At 38.0% G+C, this 20,485-nt stretch overlaps 1 protein-coding gene across 1 annotated transcript in view; it reads right to left on the reverse strand.

The window, feature by feature from the left end:
• Nucleotides 1–19,752, reverse strand: part of ARID2 (AT-rich interaction domain 2) — a 92,639-nt gene extending 72,887 nt beyond the window's left edge. Inside the window, exons 1-3 of the mRNA XM_079303696.1 lie at nt 19,091–19,752; nt 18,837–18,930; nt 17,616–17,713 (exon numbers count right to left, since the gene is read on the reverse strand). Coding sequence (XP_079159822.1) covers nt 17,616–17,713; nt 18,837–18,930; nt 19,091–19,182 — 284 coding nt within the window. The 5' untranslated portion in view covers nt 19,183–19,752. The remainder of the gene's footprint in view (nt 1–17,615; nt 17,714–18,836; nt 18,931–19,090) is intronic.
• Nucleotides 19,753–20,485: the final 733 nt, after the last annotated feature.

Consider the following 20,485-nt stretch of genomic DNA (forward strand, 5'->3'; position numbering starts at 1 on the left):
AATATTTTCCCCCGACCTTTTACAAAGAACATCACAGTAAGAGCAACTCTTGCCAAAACTATATTAATGTAAGATTCTGTCGTGCTAGCCATAACCTCCAAATAATAACGCAAACAATATATGATTCACTTCAGAGATGTTTTTACTTTCACACTATGCATATCTTTAAAATATTTGCACTTTCTACTACTGGTGTTTGAACTAAAAAGTACATGTTGTAAAATCTTAGTACATATTTAAGGATTTGTAGTAAGCTCATACTCAGAACTATCTGTTTACCAGAATTAAATCTGTTTTATGTAATATGCAATTGGTAGTTCTCAAATGTACCAAGCAATATAAGCACATTTTGGACTAATCAAATTACTATTAGATAATTCACTACACGACACTACACACTTACATAAAATACAACACCGAAAACTTCTTCTGAAATTAGGAGACCCTGGCACCATTCACTGTCCCACCCAGAGAACATTGCCAATTTTAAAATCTATGGGAAGCAGCATTATTCACCAATTTAAGGCAAAAGGCAAGCACATTACCAGTCTTCAAATGACAGGTAAAAAAATATCACATAGCAGCTTAATTGCAATTCTTCCTTACTTTTCCACACAAGTGCTATGCAGATATCATTAGCCTTATATTGGCTATAAAATTTGATACTTCTACTGTCCTTTCAGTGTCTGATCAAAAAGTAAATGTACTAAGGACTCTTCACTATTTCTGAAAGAGGACAAGTGATTCCTATGTGTTCCTGAGCAAAACAGAATATGAGAATATGAGAATAGCCCAAGAGTGAGCCACTCTAACTACAGGTGAAGTAACTTACTTATTTTTGAGGTCACTATGCAAGATAAAGGCTAAAAGTTACTGACCTTAATGCTGCAGTAAATCACTCATTTTTAGAACATTAGAAGGAAAGTAGATTTGCTTGCCTTTTTGCATGTTATGCTTACTCCAGTCGTGAACTAAGGGACTGAATATGTGAAAATCAGTACCTCTAGGGAAAGCTTACTAACATATTAAAAAACCCCACATAATCCATCTGGCTAAAACATACATAAAAATGTGTAAGAAAGAGATAGAGGACAAGCCTGTGAAAGGTTATAGAAAAACTGCCTACTAAATTTCGGAGGTAACTGTATCCCTGATTCATGAGAACACTGGTTTCATTTCAGTTTTAGCTACACAAAAATGTAACTACTACCACCAAGAAAGGAAGTTACTAATAGTAATTTAAAGTTCCAAAGCACTTCAACATAATGAGGCAGGCGATATTAAAGCATTCTATTCCAAGCTGAGAAGATGCTCCTTTGTGAGTAAAGTTTCTTGGATACAGTCTTCTAAGACAGAAGCTCCTAGGTACAAAAGCTAGTCCACAGTGAAGTTCTTCAACTGTGAAAGTAGTCTTCCACTGCCATCATTTCCTTTTCAGAACTTTCAAAAAACCCCCTTAAACTTAATAGAATTTCTTAGGCATGAAATATTACACCTTCTATACAACTGCAGAATACAGCTCTTGACAATCCGTTTGGAGTCAACAAATGTTTATTGTAAGTAACATTATATTAAAGTGAAAACAAGCTTGCAACCTTCAGGGTGAGAACTACAGTACAGAAAAATAAATACTTCTTCAACCAAACACTCTTTGTAAGATGTTCTTACCAAGAAATCTTGCCAATCATAGGGAAAGTCAATTTCACCTACTGCACTGCATTACTGAGTATGAATATATTCTAAAATTAAGATACATTTGTTCAGATAAGTGTTTAAGTTCAGACTCAGGACTGTGTTACTCCACCAATAACCTCTCAGTTGCATGTAACAGTACACACAACTGGAAAAGGAACATAATATGACTCCACACAGACTGCACTCAAATCTTGATTGCTGAAGAAAAGTTGAGTGCTACAGAGAATATCCCCAGAGGCAGCCAACAGCTGAGAACCAGTTTTAAAATTGTAAATCATTAATATAACACAAGAAAAAAGGGTGGAAGACCAATCATTTGCTCAGAAAGATGCCACTTGCTCAGTAACTTAAGTATTACTGATAAAAAGCACACCTATCTATTTTTTTAGACAAAGGTATAGAGGGAGAATCAATCCTACAGATGATCTCCTTTCACACTTAGATCAACATTTAGCTCTCTCTCTTTAGTTATTTTTTATGATGAAGTCTGCATAATTTTTGATTCCTCAATTAATAGCCATGCAGACACTTGAATATGAGGAAAACACATGATGACTGAGATAGAAGATTAAAAAAAAATAAAGCCACAATGTCAGTCACATCCAGCAAGTACTGTTGTTCATTGGCATGATCCTGCAGCAAGTGTACTTCCATGGGATCTTTTCCCTCTAAGGGAAGATGTTCTTACCTTGTATAGCATAAGCTGGATTATTGCCAAGTGCTACAGCTGTGGTCTTTGAACTGAGCAGCACTTAACAGAGGTCCATGAGAGTAATACATTACATTTTAAAAGTCAAAAGAATGAACAGAAACTCTGATACATCCTCTGACACACTCATTTTTTTAAATACCATTTGAACTGCTTAAAACAATCTCAATACACCAAAATAACCAACGAACAAAACAAATCCCAGAAATCTAACTAACTTGGTTACAAGGAAATAAATATGAAACAATACATAAATAATGCCTCAAATATCATGCTAAATGGCTCCTGGAATTTATCATTTTCTTTTTTGGCACTTCAGTTCCCACAGTAAGAGAGATCCACCTATCAAGGATTTGAGCCTTGGCAGCATCTAATTGAACAGTATTTGCTTTCAAATGCTTCTCTATTTCCTCTCTGACAAAAGGTCCAAAACTTTACTAAAGATTCTCCCCTTCCCTGTCCCAGGGCGATTGTATGGTCTGCTATTGTCTCAAACTAGGAGATTCCCTTACTAATGGTACATGACAAAATTCCCTAACAATTCCACATTTTACACTTTATTTCTTACACTGCATCTTCAAACTTAGCTGTTTTATATTTTATATTGCTCATAATAACCTACACAACTCTAGTGTAATTATTATTAACACAATGCTATTTGTATTCTTTTTATCAAATACCGCCATGCTACTAAAATAATTTTCTTAGATTATGTGCCTTGATTACACAAGAATTTCTCACAGTCAAGGATGATGTTTTCAAGCATAATTCACTCTCTTCTGCACTCACCCTACTCCATAAACCTACCCATCTCCCCATCTGCAACTTTTGGAGACACCCTTTCATTGATGAACTCTACTATTTTACTTTCCTACTATAATCTATCCTTGTCTCCTTGATCACCGGTACATAATATTCTCTCAATTATTATGCTTTTTGCATATAAAATCTATATACACACACAATACTCTATGGGACAACCTGTGACTACAAAAGCTAATGACTACAAATTCTAGGACCAGTCCCAACAAAATGTTCCTACTCAGCTTTCTTGAAAATACCAGAGAAATAACAAGCTCTGTCGTCATGTAACTCCATTTTAAAACTCACTAAGTTCCTCTGATCTTTCTCTCTCTTCCTCATTTAGTATCCACATACATACATACTATGATGTTTTCTGAAGGTTTTACTAATTTAATCAATCATTCTCATCACACTGATGCCAAATCCCCTATTTATCTCCATTCATAAAAAACATCCAAGGAGACAACAAAACTGCTAAGCTCTGGAAGTTACTTAAGTGACAAGACCAGATCTCCTTCAGTAAAAACTAGTTAAAATGGTGTGAAGAATAGATATTTTATTAATACATGTATAAATATATGGAGTCCTTTCCTCTATATTCTGTGTTGTTCTTCCTGTTTAGTCTGTAATGGGACTTCCCTACACAAGAGTGGCAGCCTTCAGAAATTTAAAAGGCAGCAAACAAAAAACCCCTTTCTTCACAAAAGATTAACCACAAGGCCACATAAATAACTTACGAAACTTGATTAAAAGTAAACAAATAAATAAGCAACAGCAGTAATAAGCAATGCAAGACTAGAATCTGCTAGCTTGTCTCTCTAGCAGCAATGAAACCCTGATGCAGGTCTCCATAAAAGTAGATCTCTAGTAAAACACCACCAGTCCTCACCACTACCACAACCCTAAAAGCAGAGCTTTTATCACTAGCCATAGCCATATCACTACTGGGAGCCAACGCCAGCAGCACAGCAGCCACTCAAGCGACAGCACGACTGTCTGCTTGAAAAGGGATACCACAAGCTGCTATTTAAGATAACAGCAATAATTTCTGATGTACATAAGCAAACAAGAATGATGACCTATGCTCTTTTTACCCTCCTCTATGCACTGAGGTAGGACAAGGGGTAAAAAAAGGAGATTATGTACTCTTTTCAAACAATGTGTTGGTTTTATTCTCTGGAAATATTAATGTCACTGATAGCTCAAAACAGAGTGGCAATAAGCACTGTTGCAAACACAAATTTACATTATCTTTGGCAAAAATATAGCAATTAATAGCTATTCCAACCCAATTCCAAAGAAATTCCAATCATAGCAGAATCAAAATCTATGCAGTTGCACGATAGTATCTGTCTAATATAGTAGAAATCGCAGACTTGCATCAAGAATAGTTTGTCTACACCTTTGATTAATTCACCTGCCCTCTATTCACTTACTGTTTTGATCAGAGCAACCTACATTCCATAACTTGGAGTAGTTTAAAACAACAGACATTTAAAATATTTTGCTTAGAGATGGTTGAGTTCAAAAGCTGTCTTTCCAAATTGCTTAAGTCTTAAGGCCCAGGATAGGCAACAGTTTTGTATCGCTTATTATCAGGAAATGTCATAAAGAAACAGCACTTTGCACCTACTTCCACCTGTGAGATCCAAACTTGGTCTCTAAACCTTTGTGTTGGTAGGTATAAAAATATTATTAGAGTTTTGGAATATTTGCACCATTAAATCTCCTTTTCTTGTTGAAAATTAATTCTTAACATATATGCAGCATTAGAAGTGGGACAGGAAATCGATGTGATCTATCCCAAACTTAAGCTGACATCCAGACTCATACATGCTCTCTCTATACACATATGCAATAAAACATATCCACTTCTTATATAATCAATATATGAAATGAAGTATACATAGACATTACTAATTTTCTCAAAGTGACAATGGCATTTGAAGAAATTCTCGCTGTTCCACAACAGTAATTTTCTTAGTTTTCTTAAGTGCAGCAATATCCATGAAAAACTATCTTCCAAGAAGAGACTTTTCTCCTTGCAAGCTATTTAAGGAAAAGATAAAATCCTTTATTTGATTATATGTGACTTTATGCCTTTATGACATTTTAATATAAGGATAGAAGTAACAGTAATTGTGATGATGGTAGATTTTTTTAAACCCAAAATGAAAAAGGTAAATTTAGTGTTAATGAAAAAATATAAACTAACAGAACTGAAATGAATTCTGCACATGCAGCACTGGTAGTACAAGCAAAGATGCAGAACCACTCTAAGGTATCAGTAAATCAGAACCTCACTGCAGGAAAGCAAGTGGTGCAACTCAGTACTTTACAAATGACAGTCTTCACTCAGCAGCAACCCAGCATCTGGGCAACAAGTCAGTTAATATCCAGTGTACAATTTAAGCGAGGGAGTTGGCTATTAAAGACTAACTTATCAGCATTTGATTACATAACTCCTCCTTTTCCTTCGATAATATCTACCCCATCCACCCTTCCAAACAGTGTTCTCTCCAAAATTCCCATTCCTGTCTCGTGACCCAGTGCATGAATGCACCCAGCTCACTCAACATTCATATTTCTTCCATTTGCTATTCAACTACCTATGCACAAAAGGTCTCCTCTCCTGCTGTCATTAAAATACCTCCAAACAGCTTGTCTTTCCTCTCTCTTGGCCTGCAGGTGACTGAGAAGCAGCAGTGTTTTATCTGGCCCAGCTGACGGCAGGGTAGGCATGTGCCTCAGCTGGGTACCCGACTATTCAGAGTACAAGTGTCTCCTGTGAGGCCAGCCACCCTGCAGTACCTGTGCACCTCACATCCTCCAAGCTGCACATCTGCATCAGCTGGCTGCCTGCTCAGGACATGTGTGTCTTTGCAATGGGCAGCTCTTAAGTCAAGAAATACATGAAGTCTCTGAAGCCACAAACACATACCATCTGAGCCAAAAAAAGCCTTGAGGAAAAGACAAGGGGGTCACTTCCCCCTGGTGCCCTGCTACAGTAGAATCTTGTATTGAGCACCTTTTAAAGACTCATTCAGTAAGTCAATCAGGTCCACAATCCCACGTATTTATACAGTTACTGTATGTTATACGATATGTGAACAATGATATTTATCTTGTGTCCATTACACTGTAACTTTCCACAATTATTTCCACAATATAAAAAATGTTTTAGTCATATTTATTTTGATACTGTGGATACCAGAAATCAGCAATACTAGGGATTACACTATACCAGTGAAAACAAAAAAAATAAGTAAACTCTTCAGTAAGTTTCTGGAAACTAGAAATAATGAAAATAGCCATTTGTTTTTCTTAAGGTATGCAGCTCACTTTCCCCACCAAGGAAAACAAGCTTCTATTAGTTTATGCATATAAAGAACAAAACCTGTAACTTTCATAAACCCTTTATAATGGTAACAAGTGTCAAAGTTGCAACTTTTCCTCCTATGGAAAGACCTCCTGAAAACAACCAATAAACAGCATTTACACCAATTTCAGCAGCCTAAATTTTGAATGTTACCTTTATTGACTTCACTGGTTTACTTTCTACCCTTGCTAAGGCAGGCACATTCTGTGTTAATATACATGGTCCAGATGTAACACACGTAATCTTTATTACAAATGCACTGCAGGACTGACACAGGATGCCACCAATTTCAGCCCAACTCCAAAGAGGCACAAATTCTACCTAAGCAAATCTAGAGGCAATTCAACATGGTCAAAAGTCTACAAACACAGCTCTTACAGCAAACCTAAGAAATATCAAATCACCATAAAACTAGGAAAATATTTTTGCTTTCTAAGAGGCCATAAATTTGTGGCACAGAAATAGCCATACAGAAGTATCAGTACACATAGGAAAACTGGGTGTTTGTTTAGTGTTATGTGCAGAACAGTATATCATTTTAAAGGCACCTTTTTCTTTGATCTTAAGAAGCACTTTCTTCAACAGCTGGACTAATCCTACTTACAATAGAATTAAACTGCTTATTAGGAGAATGAATGCTATTAAAGAAAAATGAGATTTGTATACTGGTAATATAAAATTCTAAGTAGGAAAAAACATTGTATTTCTCTGCCACAAAACCTAACTTTCATAGGAATGCAACTATATTTCACTAACATCAGCATATTGACTACAGGACATGTTAATGAAGCAACACTAAACATGATTAAATCATTGGCACCAAGTATTGTATTTTGATTTTCTAACCTTTTATGTTTTTATACGATAGCATATGCATTGACTAACATAACACCTTTGTAATAAATAAGTTCATGCTACATAAACAGAGAAGCACATGGCATTAAAAAGAATAACAAATTCAGTAAAGTTGTAAGGAAATACAATAATTTGAAGCATTTTGAGGGAAAAAAATACCCAAAAACCCAACTTACTAAAAGTATTCTAAGCTATATGGTAGTTAGGGCCCTGTATATTCTTCAAATCCAACTATACACAGTATTTCACTACAGAGGTTAGCCTTTGCACATACCTCGGCTCAGAAACGGTATTTTTTCTAAAAAAAAAAAAATTAAAAATTGTACTTCTATGCCTTAGAATTACAAAAATGACCTTGAAAGAACAAACAGAATGTGCCCAATGCTGCAATGCCTGACTAGGTCCTGCAGAGTACCTGAAAACACATTTTTCAGGTGTGTGAAATACCCTTTATACATTCATCTGGATCCTGTGAATGCAGCATGCCCACAGCTGCAGAATTTGTTTTTCAGGTACCACAGAATCTATTAGTGTTTTGCTGTAAAATTCAGTATTTTACTGTTGCTAGGCACCTGACATTTAATGCTTTGTCCTCCTGCCCTTTTACTTGCATACATCCTTTTTTTCCTTCAATTTTCTTACAATTAGAAATTCGTTTGATTACAATAAATATCCTATGTGCAGACAGTGGGTACAGGCATCAAGGGGATAAGGAACAGAGAATGAATTATGGCCTGTAGTCAAAAGATTGAGATGATGATCATTAGAAGAGAATGAGAGACAGAAAGACAGAAAGAGCTACACAGCCAGGATAAACAGTATCTCAACAGTGAGCCCCCCTCAGTCCACAAGCAAAGGAAAACAATTTCTCAATTGGCCCACATGGGTAACAGCTTGGAAGGTAAGACAGTGGAGAACAGATGCCCAGAAAGCAAACTCAAAACCTCTTTAGAAATAACTAATATTAAGATTAATCAATTACCACATTGAATGATGAGTCAGAATTATGTGTACATTGATACAACAGATTAATACTGCCATGGAGTTTATTCCCATTTCTCACAGGGAGCACAAAGCTCTACTGTAAAGAATATGCTCTGGAAACAATTGCACATTCATACTTAATTGAGGCAATTCCTGATTTTTTCAGGTATTTACTGTATAACTGTAGCATTATATGAACATGTACTGTTATAAATTTCAATTTTCCTGGGGTTTCATAGATGGTATTAGGGAGTAAAAAGCAGCCAAGAAACAGCTCTGTAACCTGCAACATTTCAGAGCTATACTATCACCCCAAAATTACAAAAGACATCTGTAACGTGGCACTGTTTACCTGGCCAGTGCCTGGATTCTACATCATTTCATGGAGGTCACTAGAAAACGGATACTCCTGATAAGGAAATGGAACGGATACTCCAGGTAACGAAATAACTGTTCCTAAGAGCATTTCCACAAGTTTTCTTCTAGTACATAGATTTGAAAAGCAAACAAATGCACACACATAGTCCTACATCTATCCTGCACCATAATAATTATTACTATACTCAAAACACGCTAGATTTATCTCCAGAGTAAACTATTTTGATTTAGCTTAATTAAGCCCCTGGGATGTACCCCAAACAGAAAGTTCCCCCAACACATTATGCTCCAGTAATACAGGTTGTTACTGCACTATTACTGAACAGAACTAAGTTAGTCATACAATTTGGTGATCTACGGACCTGAGAATCTCTGCACATGGTTTATCACGGAAACATAGCAACCCTTGGACTGGGAGGCAGAGGCCAACCAGCAGACGTCACAGCACGTAACAAGGAAGAAACACATGCAGCCGTAAGTATGATCCATCTAAACTTATGCAGCCATGTCAGAAGTCCACCTTTCAGAAGGTCTCTGAAACAGAACGACTGCCTTACTTTACAAGATTTTTGTGTATCTTAAGCAGCTATAGATTGACAAGTAACACTGTAAATTATTCTGACAGACTAATAATCTCAACAGTTGCTCCTCCCACACCAACAACAAAGAGTATGAAGACTGTTCACTCTTACAAACATGCTCCAATGCATCATTCAACAAAACTACATTCTATTATAACTTTATTACATACGATCCCTCTTGTAGCATAGCTGCCTTGCTACAATTTATCTGCAGTTAAAATAAATGCATGCACATTCAGTTTAAAGGTAGGAAAACAAAAAGTGGAGTACTCAGCTTCACTATCTTACTGCTTAAAATGTAATTCAGGCCTGGTTAAGATTTGAACTTGTTGCTCCAAAGCAACAGTATTTGAAATGTGATACCTAGCTCACTAATCTAGTACTTCAGGCAAAGCCTAAGATCACTATTCTGGGTACCATCTTGCTGTTTTATTATCCTTCCTCAAGATAAGCTGCTTTCTTTCAACCGTTTCAATATTTCTCTGCTTAGGTATCCCAAGTTTATTTATTCCCTAAGGAATAAAGATTGTTCTTCCTCTCATCTGTGCTGTATTTTCTGCTTCTCAACACTGTAGAGGGCAAACAACCTTAAGAATAGTTTTACCTTTCTCATATGTTCCTAATTTATATTCATTTTCAAATATTTAAGATATGACATAGAAGCATGAAGAGGCACAAATCTGCATTAAAGAGCTTACAGCCTCACACTTCTCTTTGACATAGGTAAACAAACACCAGTACAGCCACTTTATAAATATGAATAAAGAGATAGCAAATGATTTAACTAAGGCCATAGAATCAATATGTATCAGACTGGTAACCAGAAACAAGATCATGTGATGGGATCTCCAGCCTATACCCAATTCCCTCTGTGAACCGTGTTGACCTGTAATAATGTGGCCTGATACTACAGTAACTCCAAGCAGCCCCATGTAAGCTGTAAACACCACTCCAACACTCAGAACAAGCATTTTAAAACAAAACACAAGAAAACAAAACACAAACAGCTCATTCTCATGATCTTACATATTTAGTTCTCAGTTCTCCAATTCACAGAACATAACATTAGCACTGTTGGAAAAATAAAACAGGATTTCTCAGCTATTGATTAAAGAGGAATTTTAAAAGACCCATAAAAAAAGACTACTATTACTAAGGCTCAAAATGAAAAAAATTTTCCTGTCAGAACTGGATTCTATAGAAACAATTATTAAAAATTAAAACTGGATTATTATAAAAACAATTGCCTTTAAGGTATTTGAGTTTTATCTTATTTGACATGCACTCTCAAAGTCAAAACCTGAATATCTGTGTACCTCTGGTACCTCATCTGTAAAAACTAACAAATTGTATTTCTCTGTGTCACTACTGGGAAAAGTGGGGAAAGGGTTAAGAAAGAAAGAAAAAAATTAGTATAAAAGTCTTATCTATTGAGGTTTAACTGCAAATAAGCAATGTAATTAAAGCCTACTAGCTCCAGAATAAAATTAAACAAACAAACAAACAAACAAAAAAAAAACCAACTAAAACCAAACAACTTTTCTTAGTCCAGGCTTATTCCATCTCACAAGGGAAGAAGTAACACCCTTGCATTCCACATGTATTCTTGATAATAATGTAATTAGGTTAGCATTCATTCAAACTTAAGACATTACAACAGACACTAAAAATTTTAAGGTATAAATTCATTTAAATACTGTTTCAGTTAAAGAATAGAAAAGGGTCTTAAAGAAGTTTCCACCCATTCTTAAAAGATTTAGCAGGTCCTAAAAGTCACCACAGTTATTACAGTGTTGCCAGAAACTTGCTCTTTGTAGATTATTAGTTCTGACATATGCCCAGATAAGCTTTCAAGTTAAACAATCAGGATTCTGAACTAGAACTGAAGAACAACATTCACCCCTCCCCAAATAAATCAATGTACCTCAGTGTAACAGCAGCAACTTAGGCAATTTCTACAAAAAGCTTGCAAAAAATAATCAAGAAGATATGTTAATGTTCATTGCACTAATTTTCACTACATTTCCCAGCAGTAAAAAGGAGTTTACCCTCTGAAGGAAAATCTAAGAAACTTTGATAGAGGCCAAACTCATCTGCACAGTAAACTGGTATCACAATGTAATTCTAACAAAAAGCAATTTTAAGGCAGCTATGTCCCCTTTCACCTGTTGCTTGCCCCCCCCCCCCCCCAGATGAGCCCTAATGCAAATGTCTTATAAAACAAAACTTCTGTTTTCCTTTCAGTGGATTCCCAGCAACCCTGACAAGACCACATCCATCCAAATAAGTAACTTCTATTGAGAGACATTCTGAGATTTTAACAACCAACATATTTAATTTCTCTAAATAAAGCTTTATTGCATGAACAGTAACTAGTCTTGATTTCTGTTTGCTGTATGATTCAGTACAACTAAAACAAAATTCCCCCCTCAACTATGTAAAATATTCACTTCAGAACTTTAAAAGAAAGGCCTTAAACACCTGACTGAAACGTGCATTACAATTTTTGTCTCGAGGAGGAAAAAGTAAATTTTAAGAAGGAATCATAAAAATGTCATCTATGTATTTGTTTCCTGTCTTTCCAGTGACTGCAGGATTTGGGACAAAATTAAGTGCAACAGATTCCACAAAGTCAAGTCCATAGGTATGCAAGATGAACGCCTTCATTATGGTATTACTCAAGGATGGACAAAACCTGTAAGGTCAGCTGGTCTCTTTCTCTATGCCATTCCTGGCTCATTACCTGTTGCACATGTATTGGTATCCTGGTGCCCAGTGTGGGCTCCCCCATACTCTGCTTGGCACATCATCCATACCAGAAGGTATTCAGGTATATCTTGGGGGGGGTTTGTGCTGCTGTCTGCTCTGAATTTTCTCCTTCGGTGTTATCTGAGCTTACACAATAATACAAACTCTTCTTTCATTTAAAATTACCTCCCTTTTAACTGTTTAGACACTTCAAAATGCTTGGAAGATATAATTTCCCCTTCTCACACAAACTCTTAATTGAGCCAATCAAAATATATTTATTGATCAAATTTATTTTTTTAATCAATTAGTCCCTTCAGTTTTCTTAATATTTTGTTGCTCTTCTCTAAGTTTCTCTTAAGTTACCTTACCTGTTGCAAAGGCTCTGAAGCAAAACAGTACTCCAAACACAGACCCATTATCTTGTACAAAAATCCATCTCCCATTTGTCTAATGTTTGCTCAATGCCACTGTGGAAGAAACCTAAACTTGTTCTGAATTTTACAAAGCCTATATATCATATTGCAAACTGGGGCCTGTCCTTCCTGTCAGAAGCATGCACAAATCCCTTTCATATGAAAGGGAGTTGGGTTCACACAACTGACAGGATTATCAGGCCCATGGTATCAGTCCTATCCCTTTTTCAGCAAATACTGCTTTCCAGGTTATTCCCTCCCAATGAATACCTGTTTTGAATTATGGGCCCTCGACTGTTTTAGCTTGCATTTTTCAAACTAAATCTCATTTGTACCTTCCAACAATGTGCCTAATTTCTTTAGTTTACCTTTTCTTTCCTGCCCTGACTCGTGTTTATCTTCTTGTCTTCCATCATTGCCTGCTAATTCTGCAAGTGTAGTATTCAACCTCTCCTAAAGTTAAGCAAAGCAGACACTAAATATACCTAAAATGGCTAAACTTGTATTACTACGTGCATATGTAAGCACTGATGATACTCTTTTAGCACCTAAAACTGCTGTGACTCACCACATCTATTCTTGTTCATGGTCCTTCATCCAATCTTTCATTAAGATGACTATCCATATACATACATAATTTCTTAACAAGAGATTTTGAGATGTATTTGAATTTCAAAAAATATGCAAAATTTTACTATAGCTACAACTTTCTATTCATTTACTGGGGCCTTGAACCTGCAATCAGATCTGGCAAACAAGCCAATCCTGTACTTCTCCATACTCACTGAACTGTGTGCAGATGCTGTTGCAGTATCAGATCCTAATTTTAAACACTAAGCATGAATAACAAAAAAACTCTATTTCAGTAATTTTTGCTTAGAAAAATTCCAGGCTTCTTATTATTGTTTCCCTGATATTTTTGCTATTATATTACTAAGAACAGAATCCCTTTCATCTAGTTCTTAAGCTTGTGCTTTTTTTCTTTTCCCCTTTATTTTATTTTTTATTAAAAAATCAGTACTATTGTTTAATTTCTTAGAGGCATCTTAAAGATCAAATGACTTATAAATATCTTCAGATCTTTCAAGAATCCCCTCTATTTGTCATCAATAACTACTTCATATGGTTCTGATTTTTAACTGCTCACTGATTTTCATCCTACTATATATGGAATTTCAGGAAATTCAGCATAATAGCTTAATAACTTTATGCAACTTCTCATTTATGAACTGACCACTTTCCTCTCTATCTAACTTCCCCTTACTTCCCCAATATTTACAAAAGCAAATTTTTATTCACCTTAAACTATTACTAGCTAACTACTACTGCCTTTGCCAAAAGCTTACAATATGCACGTGCTGTCCACCTTTCAGGAATGCTCTGCAGAACTAAGACAAACTTATTTTATTTTACAACTGATTCTTTCATATAATTGATCTTAATGTAGGTAAATAACTTTGAAAAGCAAAATGATTTTCAGTTCAGTTAGGCATACTTCATTCACACATTTAAGCTTACAAGGTCTCTCACTCCCTCAAAATAGATGAAGATCCACAACAGAAATAAATGTATCACTTGCACTCACACAAAAACCAGCAGAAACTTATACCAACACATGAGGTCACATCAGCCCAATTTTTTGTAGGACTGTAATGTAATCAACCAATAAGATAAAGAACAGACCATATTCCACATTAGCTTTCTTTTTCCCTACTGGGTGTTTATCAACAAAAACATAAATGTACATCCACATTACTGATTTTCACATGCATTACCCCATACTAAAATATTTTCATTAACATTATAAAATAATTTTTCAAGAAGCATTGAGAAAATGCTTTACTAATTCACCTCAATTGAAATGAAACATCCAATTTGCACTACATCCAAGGGAATTACACTCTCTGTTGCTGTAAAGTCTTACAGAACTACATTAACAAGTACAGTCTATCAATGGTTATCGGCACTGTGGCTTTTGACTGCTCACTAAGAACCACAGTGCATAAATTACTTCACCTGTCAAACAGCTCAAAGCAACAGAGGCACTAAGTTTGAATGGTTCAGACTTTCCCTATTATAAAATACTTCCAGTGAGTGAAGAGAAAGGGCAGTGCAAGGTAGAAGGGGTAGACAGGTTATCATGTATTCAACTATCACCTATCATAAAATATATAGGAATTGCATCACAAGTTTTAACAATTCACTTCTTTAATGAAACCTAACATAGATTCCCAAAGACACACAGCAAAATTCCAGGACAGTCAAACTGAAAAGTTATTTAACCAAAAATACACACCTCAAGAACTGCCTCAAGAAATACCATAACCCAATGACTGTTTTGCAAAACATTCAATTTGATCAAGCCAACAGGACTACTGACCTCACACAAAAAAAAAAAAAATCAATTTTCTAATTTGGTTACATAGTAACTTTAAGTAAAAATAGCAGCATTATTAGTGGCAACACAGCAAAATGAGCAAGTGGTCCGCTTGAGATCTTATCTCAGTCAAGACACTATGCCAGATGTTCCATAGAAAGAAACAACTTTCAACACAAACCATCCCAAATCCAAATCTGCAAACATATTCATGTAGGTGCACACCACTGAATCCCTCTGAATTCAACAGGGTCTCCATCTGCCATGCAGATCCCTCACTTTACTGTACACATGACATACAATTAGATAAAAATTTAAATAAAAGTTGATAGGCCTCAATTTGTCTGGCTTTGCTTGGAAAGTCATTACAGTAGTGAGGCCAAGATTATAGTCATACTTGAGGTTCACAAGACACACTTTTTGTTTTCCAAGGCTAATTGTTCAGCAGTTCATGCAAATCTAGCCTTGTAAGAGACCTCAGATTATGTTCTTCAACACAGACAACCTAGACCCTTTTAACAAATTTATCATTAGAGCATTTTTTTCCTTTCCCTAGAACCAAATACTGTCCCCCTTACACCTTCTAGGTTTAAAGCTAAATGAATGTTAACCTAACACAGAGACATGTATATAGTTTTATTGCTGCACATGGATGAAGGTGAACTCAGCTGGGAGACAGTTCACATCCAACTTGTTGTGAAAAGCAACTGAGTAAAGCAGCAATTCAGAAGAAACAAAACCAAACAAAAACCAAAATGATCACTAAAAATAATTTACCCCAAAATCAACAGCCTTGATAGTTTATTTCAGAATGGCTTAATCAGAGAGATTATGATCTCAGACATTTTATAGATCCTTCATCTTAATCATTTATCAACTTTTCTCCTGAATACCAAATAAACAAAAACACTTCAAATTATTTGTATGCAGTTATATATGTATTCAACAACTATATTTTAAATAATGTCAATACCAGTATATCAATAATAAAAATAACATTTTTGTATGTCTGATTCCAATTTAAAAAATAATACCTTATTAAAAATTAATAGTCATTAGAAGGCTAAATTAACATTAATTGTGTTAACTGTCACAGCATATAATGGCTTTTGAAATACACATGAAAACAGAAATCACACACAATCTTCTACTGCAAAAAGTTAGGCCATTGAAACACTTACAAAATATGGAAATAGACATAAAAGGGTAAAAACAAAAAAAACTATCAGTTTGGAAAATTATATGTAAAATCTAGTCAACTAACAAATTACATGGCCCAAAATAAAAACTCAAGAAGCAAAAATCTGCCTTCCATGATGTGACAAATCTTCAGCAACACTATCTCAATACTATGTAGGAGAGGAGGGAGGGGGAAAAAAAAAAAAAAAAAAAAAAAAGGGAAGGATATCCTAAAGCAAGCTTCCCAGTTAATTTCTTGGCCTGCCACCAATCAAAAACTCTACTAAAGCTATTAACAATGGTAGTTTCTTTTCTTAACCTGGATCTTAAAGCAATCATATGCCATCACCAAAAAAAAAAAAAAAAAAAAAAATCCAAAATTTCAGTAACTACAAATATCTGACATCACTGTAACTCAATAACTGCTCCACTGTGCTCTGAACTCTACAGCTTCAAGCTGGAAGTCAATCTAGGACAACCAATAGAAAGTGCACCTGTACAATTACTGCATTTCCTAATTCAGAAGGCCAAACCAGAGACAGTAAAGCTTGTGTGTACTCAGCTCACCAAAACAGAAATACAAAAGCTCATACTTATTTTGTACATACTGCACATCTATGTTATCATTAACTGCAATGAAAAAATATCATATTTATAATTCAGAAAGAGAAAATTACATTTCCTAACAAGCAGACACATTCTAAAAGAAATATAAGTATCCATATATATAGCATCTAAACCAACTACATACACAAGCATTTAAAAATCTTTTCCACCAAGAATCATCACCCAAACTTAATAAAAATTAATTTTTAAAAAGTAATCTAGTAGATGAATAGTGCCATACATAATAATTTAAAATATTCAACATGAACTCCATCCTACAATGAAAAATAACCTGTATCACAAAAAAATAATATGTACTGTTTCCTAGTAATGTAATCTTATTTTTAAAGCCTGAAAAAAATTACTATTTTACAAGTAATAAAAATATTATTTAGCTCTTTGTACCCTAAAAAGGAAAAAAATAATACATGTTTCTAGTAACTGATAACAATATAATTTGTGCAAAACAGTCTACCTTCCTGCAGATGCATTTTTATCCAACGTCTGACCCCACTAAGCAGTAAACAAATTTACATATATCAGCACATTTCAGTGCTCCAAATATTAACGTAAGTTTCTATAACTACAATAACATGAGCTCTTAGTAACAGTCCTTTAGTACCGTCATTCTACAACAATCAAAAAAATGGCCTCTGACATATATTGTTTGTGTACTTGGGATCCCTTCAAAGTTTAAGGCTTGCAGATGTAAAATAAAAATAACTACAGAACAGAATCACCTTTAAGTGATCATTAGACCAGACGAGAAAGGAATTACAAGTTTTTTTCTGCTTTATTTTATAGCATTTTAAAAGAGTAGAGATATTTTTATTATTGCACACACTGAAAACTAAATATAACCCTGCACTCAAAAATACTACAGCAACAGCTTGATAACACTCACCGCAAGTAATACTGTTTTAAAGCGAAGGCAGCGTTAGAACAACTTCTGGGAAAGTTAAACTCTTCTACAATTTCTCCCCACTGATTCTTCTCTGATACCTGTCAAAAACAACACACAAGCCGAGATACACAACGTACACGTAAACATGCTGCTGACAGCGAACATCACATAAAATCCACAGGCTGCCATGAAGCAAATAGATAAATATATAAAAAGAAACAAACAATAATGTATATGGGATTTAGGATTATGTATTTTACTGACAGTCGGTAGTGTTCCCCTTCCGGGAATAATCCCGCTTCTCAGGGGTCTTCTACTACATTTATTTTTTAACATACACATTAATTTTTTCGGGGAGAACGGCCGGGAGTGGTGGTATTGTTTTGGGGTTTGTTTGTTTTTGTTTTTACTGCCTGGACAATAACCAATCGGGAGTCCCTCTGTCGCCCCCTTTTAAATCCTAACGCGGTCCGTTAAAAACCCAAAGAAGTTTAAAATAATGCAGGGAAGTGCTGGCGGGGGGCGCCCCCTGGGCTGCGGGGCGCGGGGGCCCCGGCCCGGGGGGTCCCCCCAACACAGATCCACAGACACAGAGAGGCCTTTCTTTTGAGGCCTACATTTCTGTCCCCAGCCTTGAAGCCTAAAGATGGCTATTTGATTACACACCGTCTTGGGTGCCCCTTTTGTTATTTTTCCCCGGGAAAGGCTCGGAGGGCAGCGCCCGGCCCCCCCCCCGGCTGCGAGGATCGTTCCCTAGCCCATGCTCCGTGCCGATTATCGATGTTAAACATGCCCGCTAATTTTGAGTTGCACTAAAACTGCACTCAGACTCTCTCCTCTCTGTCTCTCCCTCTGCAAGAGAGACGCACAGAGCTGCCACCACAGCCGAAAGAAGCCTGCTCTCGCCGCCCAGCAGCTCCCTGCTCCCCCCTCGCCTTCCCGCGGGAGGGGGGCATGGGCGAACGGGTCCTGCGGAGGCGGAGGAGGCAGGAGTGGGGTGCGCGCCGTACCCCCGGGTCCCCCTCCATCGCTCCGCCGACAAGGCCGAGCCACCAACCTGCCTATCTGCTAGCTTCCTCCTTCCACCCCCCACCTTCGCTAACCGGCTTTAAATAGGACGGTTCCCGGCCACCCCGGCTCCCCCCGCCACCCCCGGGGGTCAGAGGAGACTTTTGGGAAGAGGTTAGTGGGAGGGAAACCCAAATTAAAACTTCCACTCACCTTCCCAAATCCGCCTAAAGTGGTGACTCTGGTATAGAGAGCGTGAAGATCCAGCTCCTTCCCACCCACCACGGGGATCTTCTTAAAAGGAGACCTGCCAAAGGAGATACACACAAAACACCACAACTTGTCAGCTCTGCCCCCTTTTCTCCCCTCGCTGGGGCTGCCGTGTCCTTCAGGGAAGGGGCTGGAAGTTGGATCTGGTCGATTTAAAAGCCTCCCCCCCTCCCGTTCCATCTCCCCATTTTCCTCACCCTCTGCTGTGGTGAAACTGCCGCAGCTCGTCCAGGAAAGCGAGTCCCTTTCTCCGCTGGTCTGCGTGGTTTTTACCCGTCGAATTTGCCATTTTTGTAATAAAAAAGGTTCTCGTAAAAAAAAAAAATCCAATTTAAAAAAAAAAAAAAAAAAAAACGGCCGACAACAACAACAACAATCCCCGGCTCCTCCTTGTCTTTAAGAGACCCAGGTGCCCGTGCTCGGCCGGGGATCAGCCATGGAGAGGGGCTTGTTTAAAAAAAAGTTTAAAAGGAATAAGGGAGCCCCGCGAGTGTGGTAATTGCGAGTCCTGTCTCCACACAACACACGGGCGAAGAGGCAGGGAGGGAGAGGGGCACCTCTCAGTAATTCCTCCTCCCGCGGCTGCTGCCTCTCTCAGCACCACAAACCCAGCCGATCCAGCCTGCACATGAGACTCAACATGGTGCTGCTGGATCACACAATGAATTGGGTTACTGTTGTGGTGGGGCGGGGGGGGAGCCGGAGTGAGGTATTGACAGTGTGTGTGTGTTACAGCCGCGGCTCCATGCGATCTCCCTCCCTCGCTCGCTCGCTCCCTCGCTCGCTCCCTTACACACACACACTGTACAGCTACGGCGGCGGCGGCGGTGGCGGCGGCAGCGGGATTCACTTCTCTTCTCGCTCAGACAAAAAGATCTGAGGCCGCCGTGCTTCTGCCTGGACGAGAGCGCGACACAGCGGGCCCCGGAGGCCGGTTCCGGTACTGCAGGAGGCAGCTCCAAAGGCAAAAGCCAGCACAGCCCCAGCAAGCAGTTCCTGGCGGGGAACAATAGGCTCCTCTCGCCGCTAAGGGCTCATCTGCAATGTGCCGCAAACTTCACACAAAGCCGGGCGGAAAGAGACGAGGGAGAGGGAGAAGAGGGAGGAAAAAAACGGCTACTACCGGCTGTTCCGGGGCGCGGGGCCGGTGCGGGGCCCTCCCGTGCCAGGCTCGCGCCGACCGGCCTCTCTCCGCTGGCTGCCGGCGGGGGGGGGGGGGGGGGGGGGGGGGTGGAGGGGTGGGGGGGGCGGGGGGGCGGGAAAGGTGGATTTGGAAAGCGGGGACGAATTTTTTAATTGGACTAAACCCAACGCCCTGAGTTCAAGGGGAGAGAAAACAACAACCGAAGGGGGCACTGGTGGGATTGTGGACTTTCGGAAAACTTTCCGAGTCCCCCAGGCCGAGGTGTTTCCAAGGGCAGGAAGTCGCCCCGGATGGCACGGCGGGGGCGGGGAGGGCAGCAGGAACCCCTCATTTCGAGGCATGAGGGCTTTAAATCTCCCCAAAGGAGATTGCCGAGTGCTCCCCCGAGTAGGGGAGGTGTCCCGAAGAGGTTCAGGGCCACTCCATGAATATTTCTTTTTCTTTCTTT

Source organism: Erithacus rubecula (genome assembly GCF_903797595.1).
Source record: "Erithacus rubecula genome assembly, chromosome: 4".
NCBI lineage: Eukaryota > Metazoa > Chordata > Aves > Passeriformes > Muscicapidae > Erithacus > Erithacus rubecula.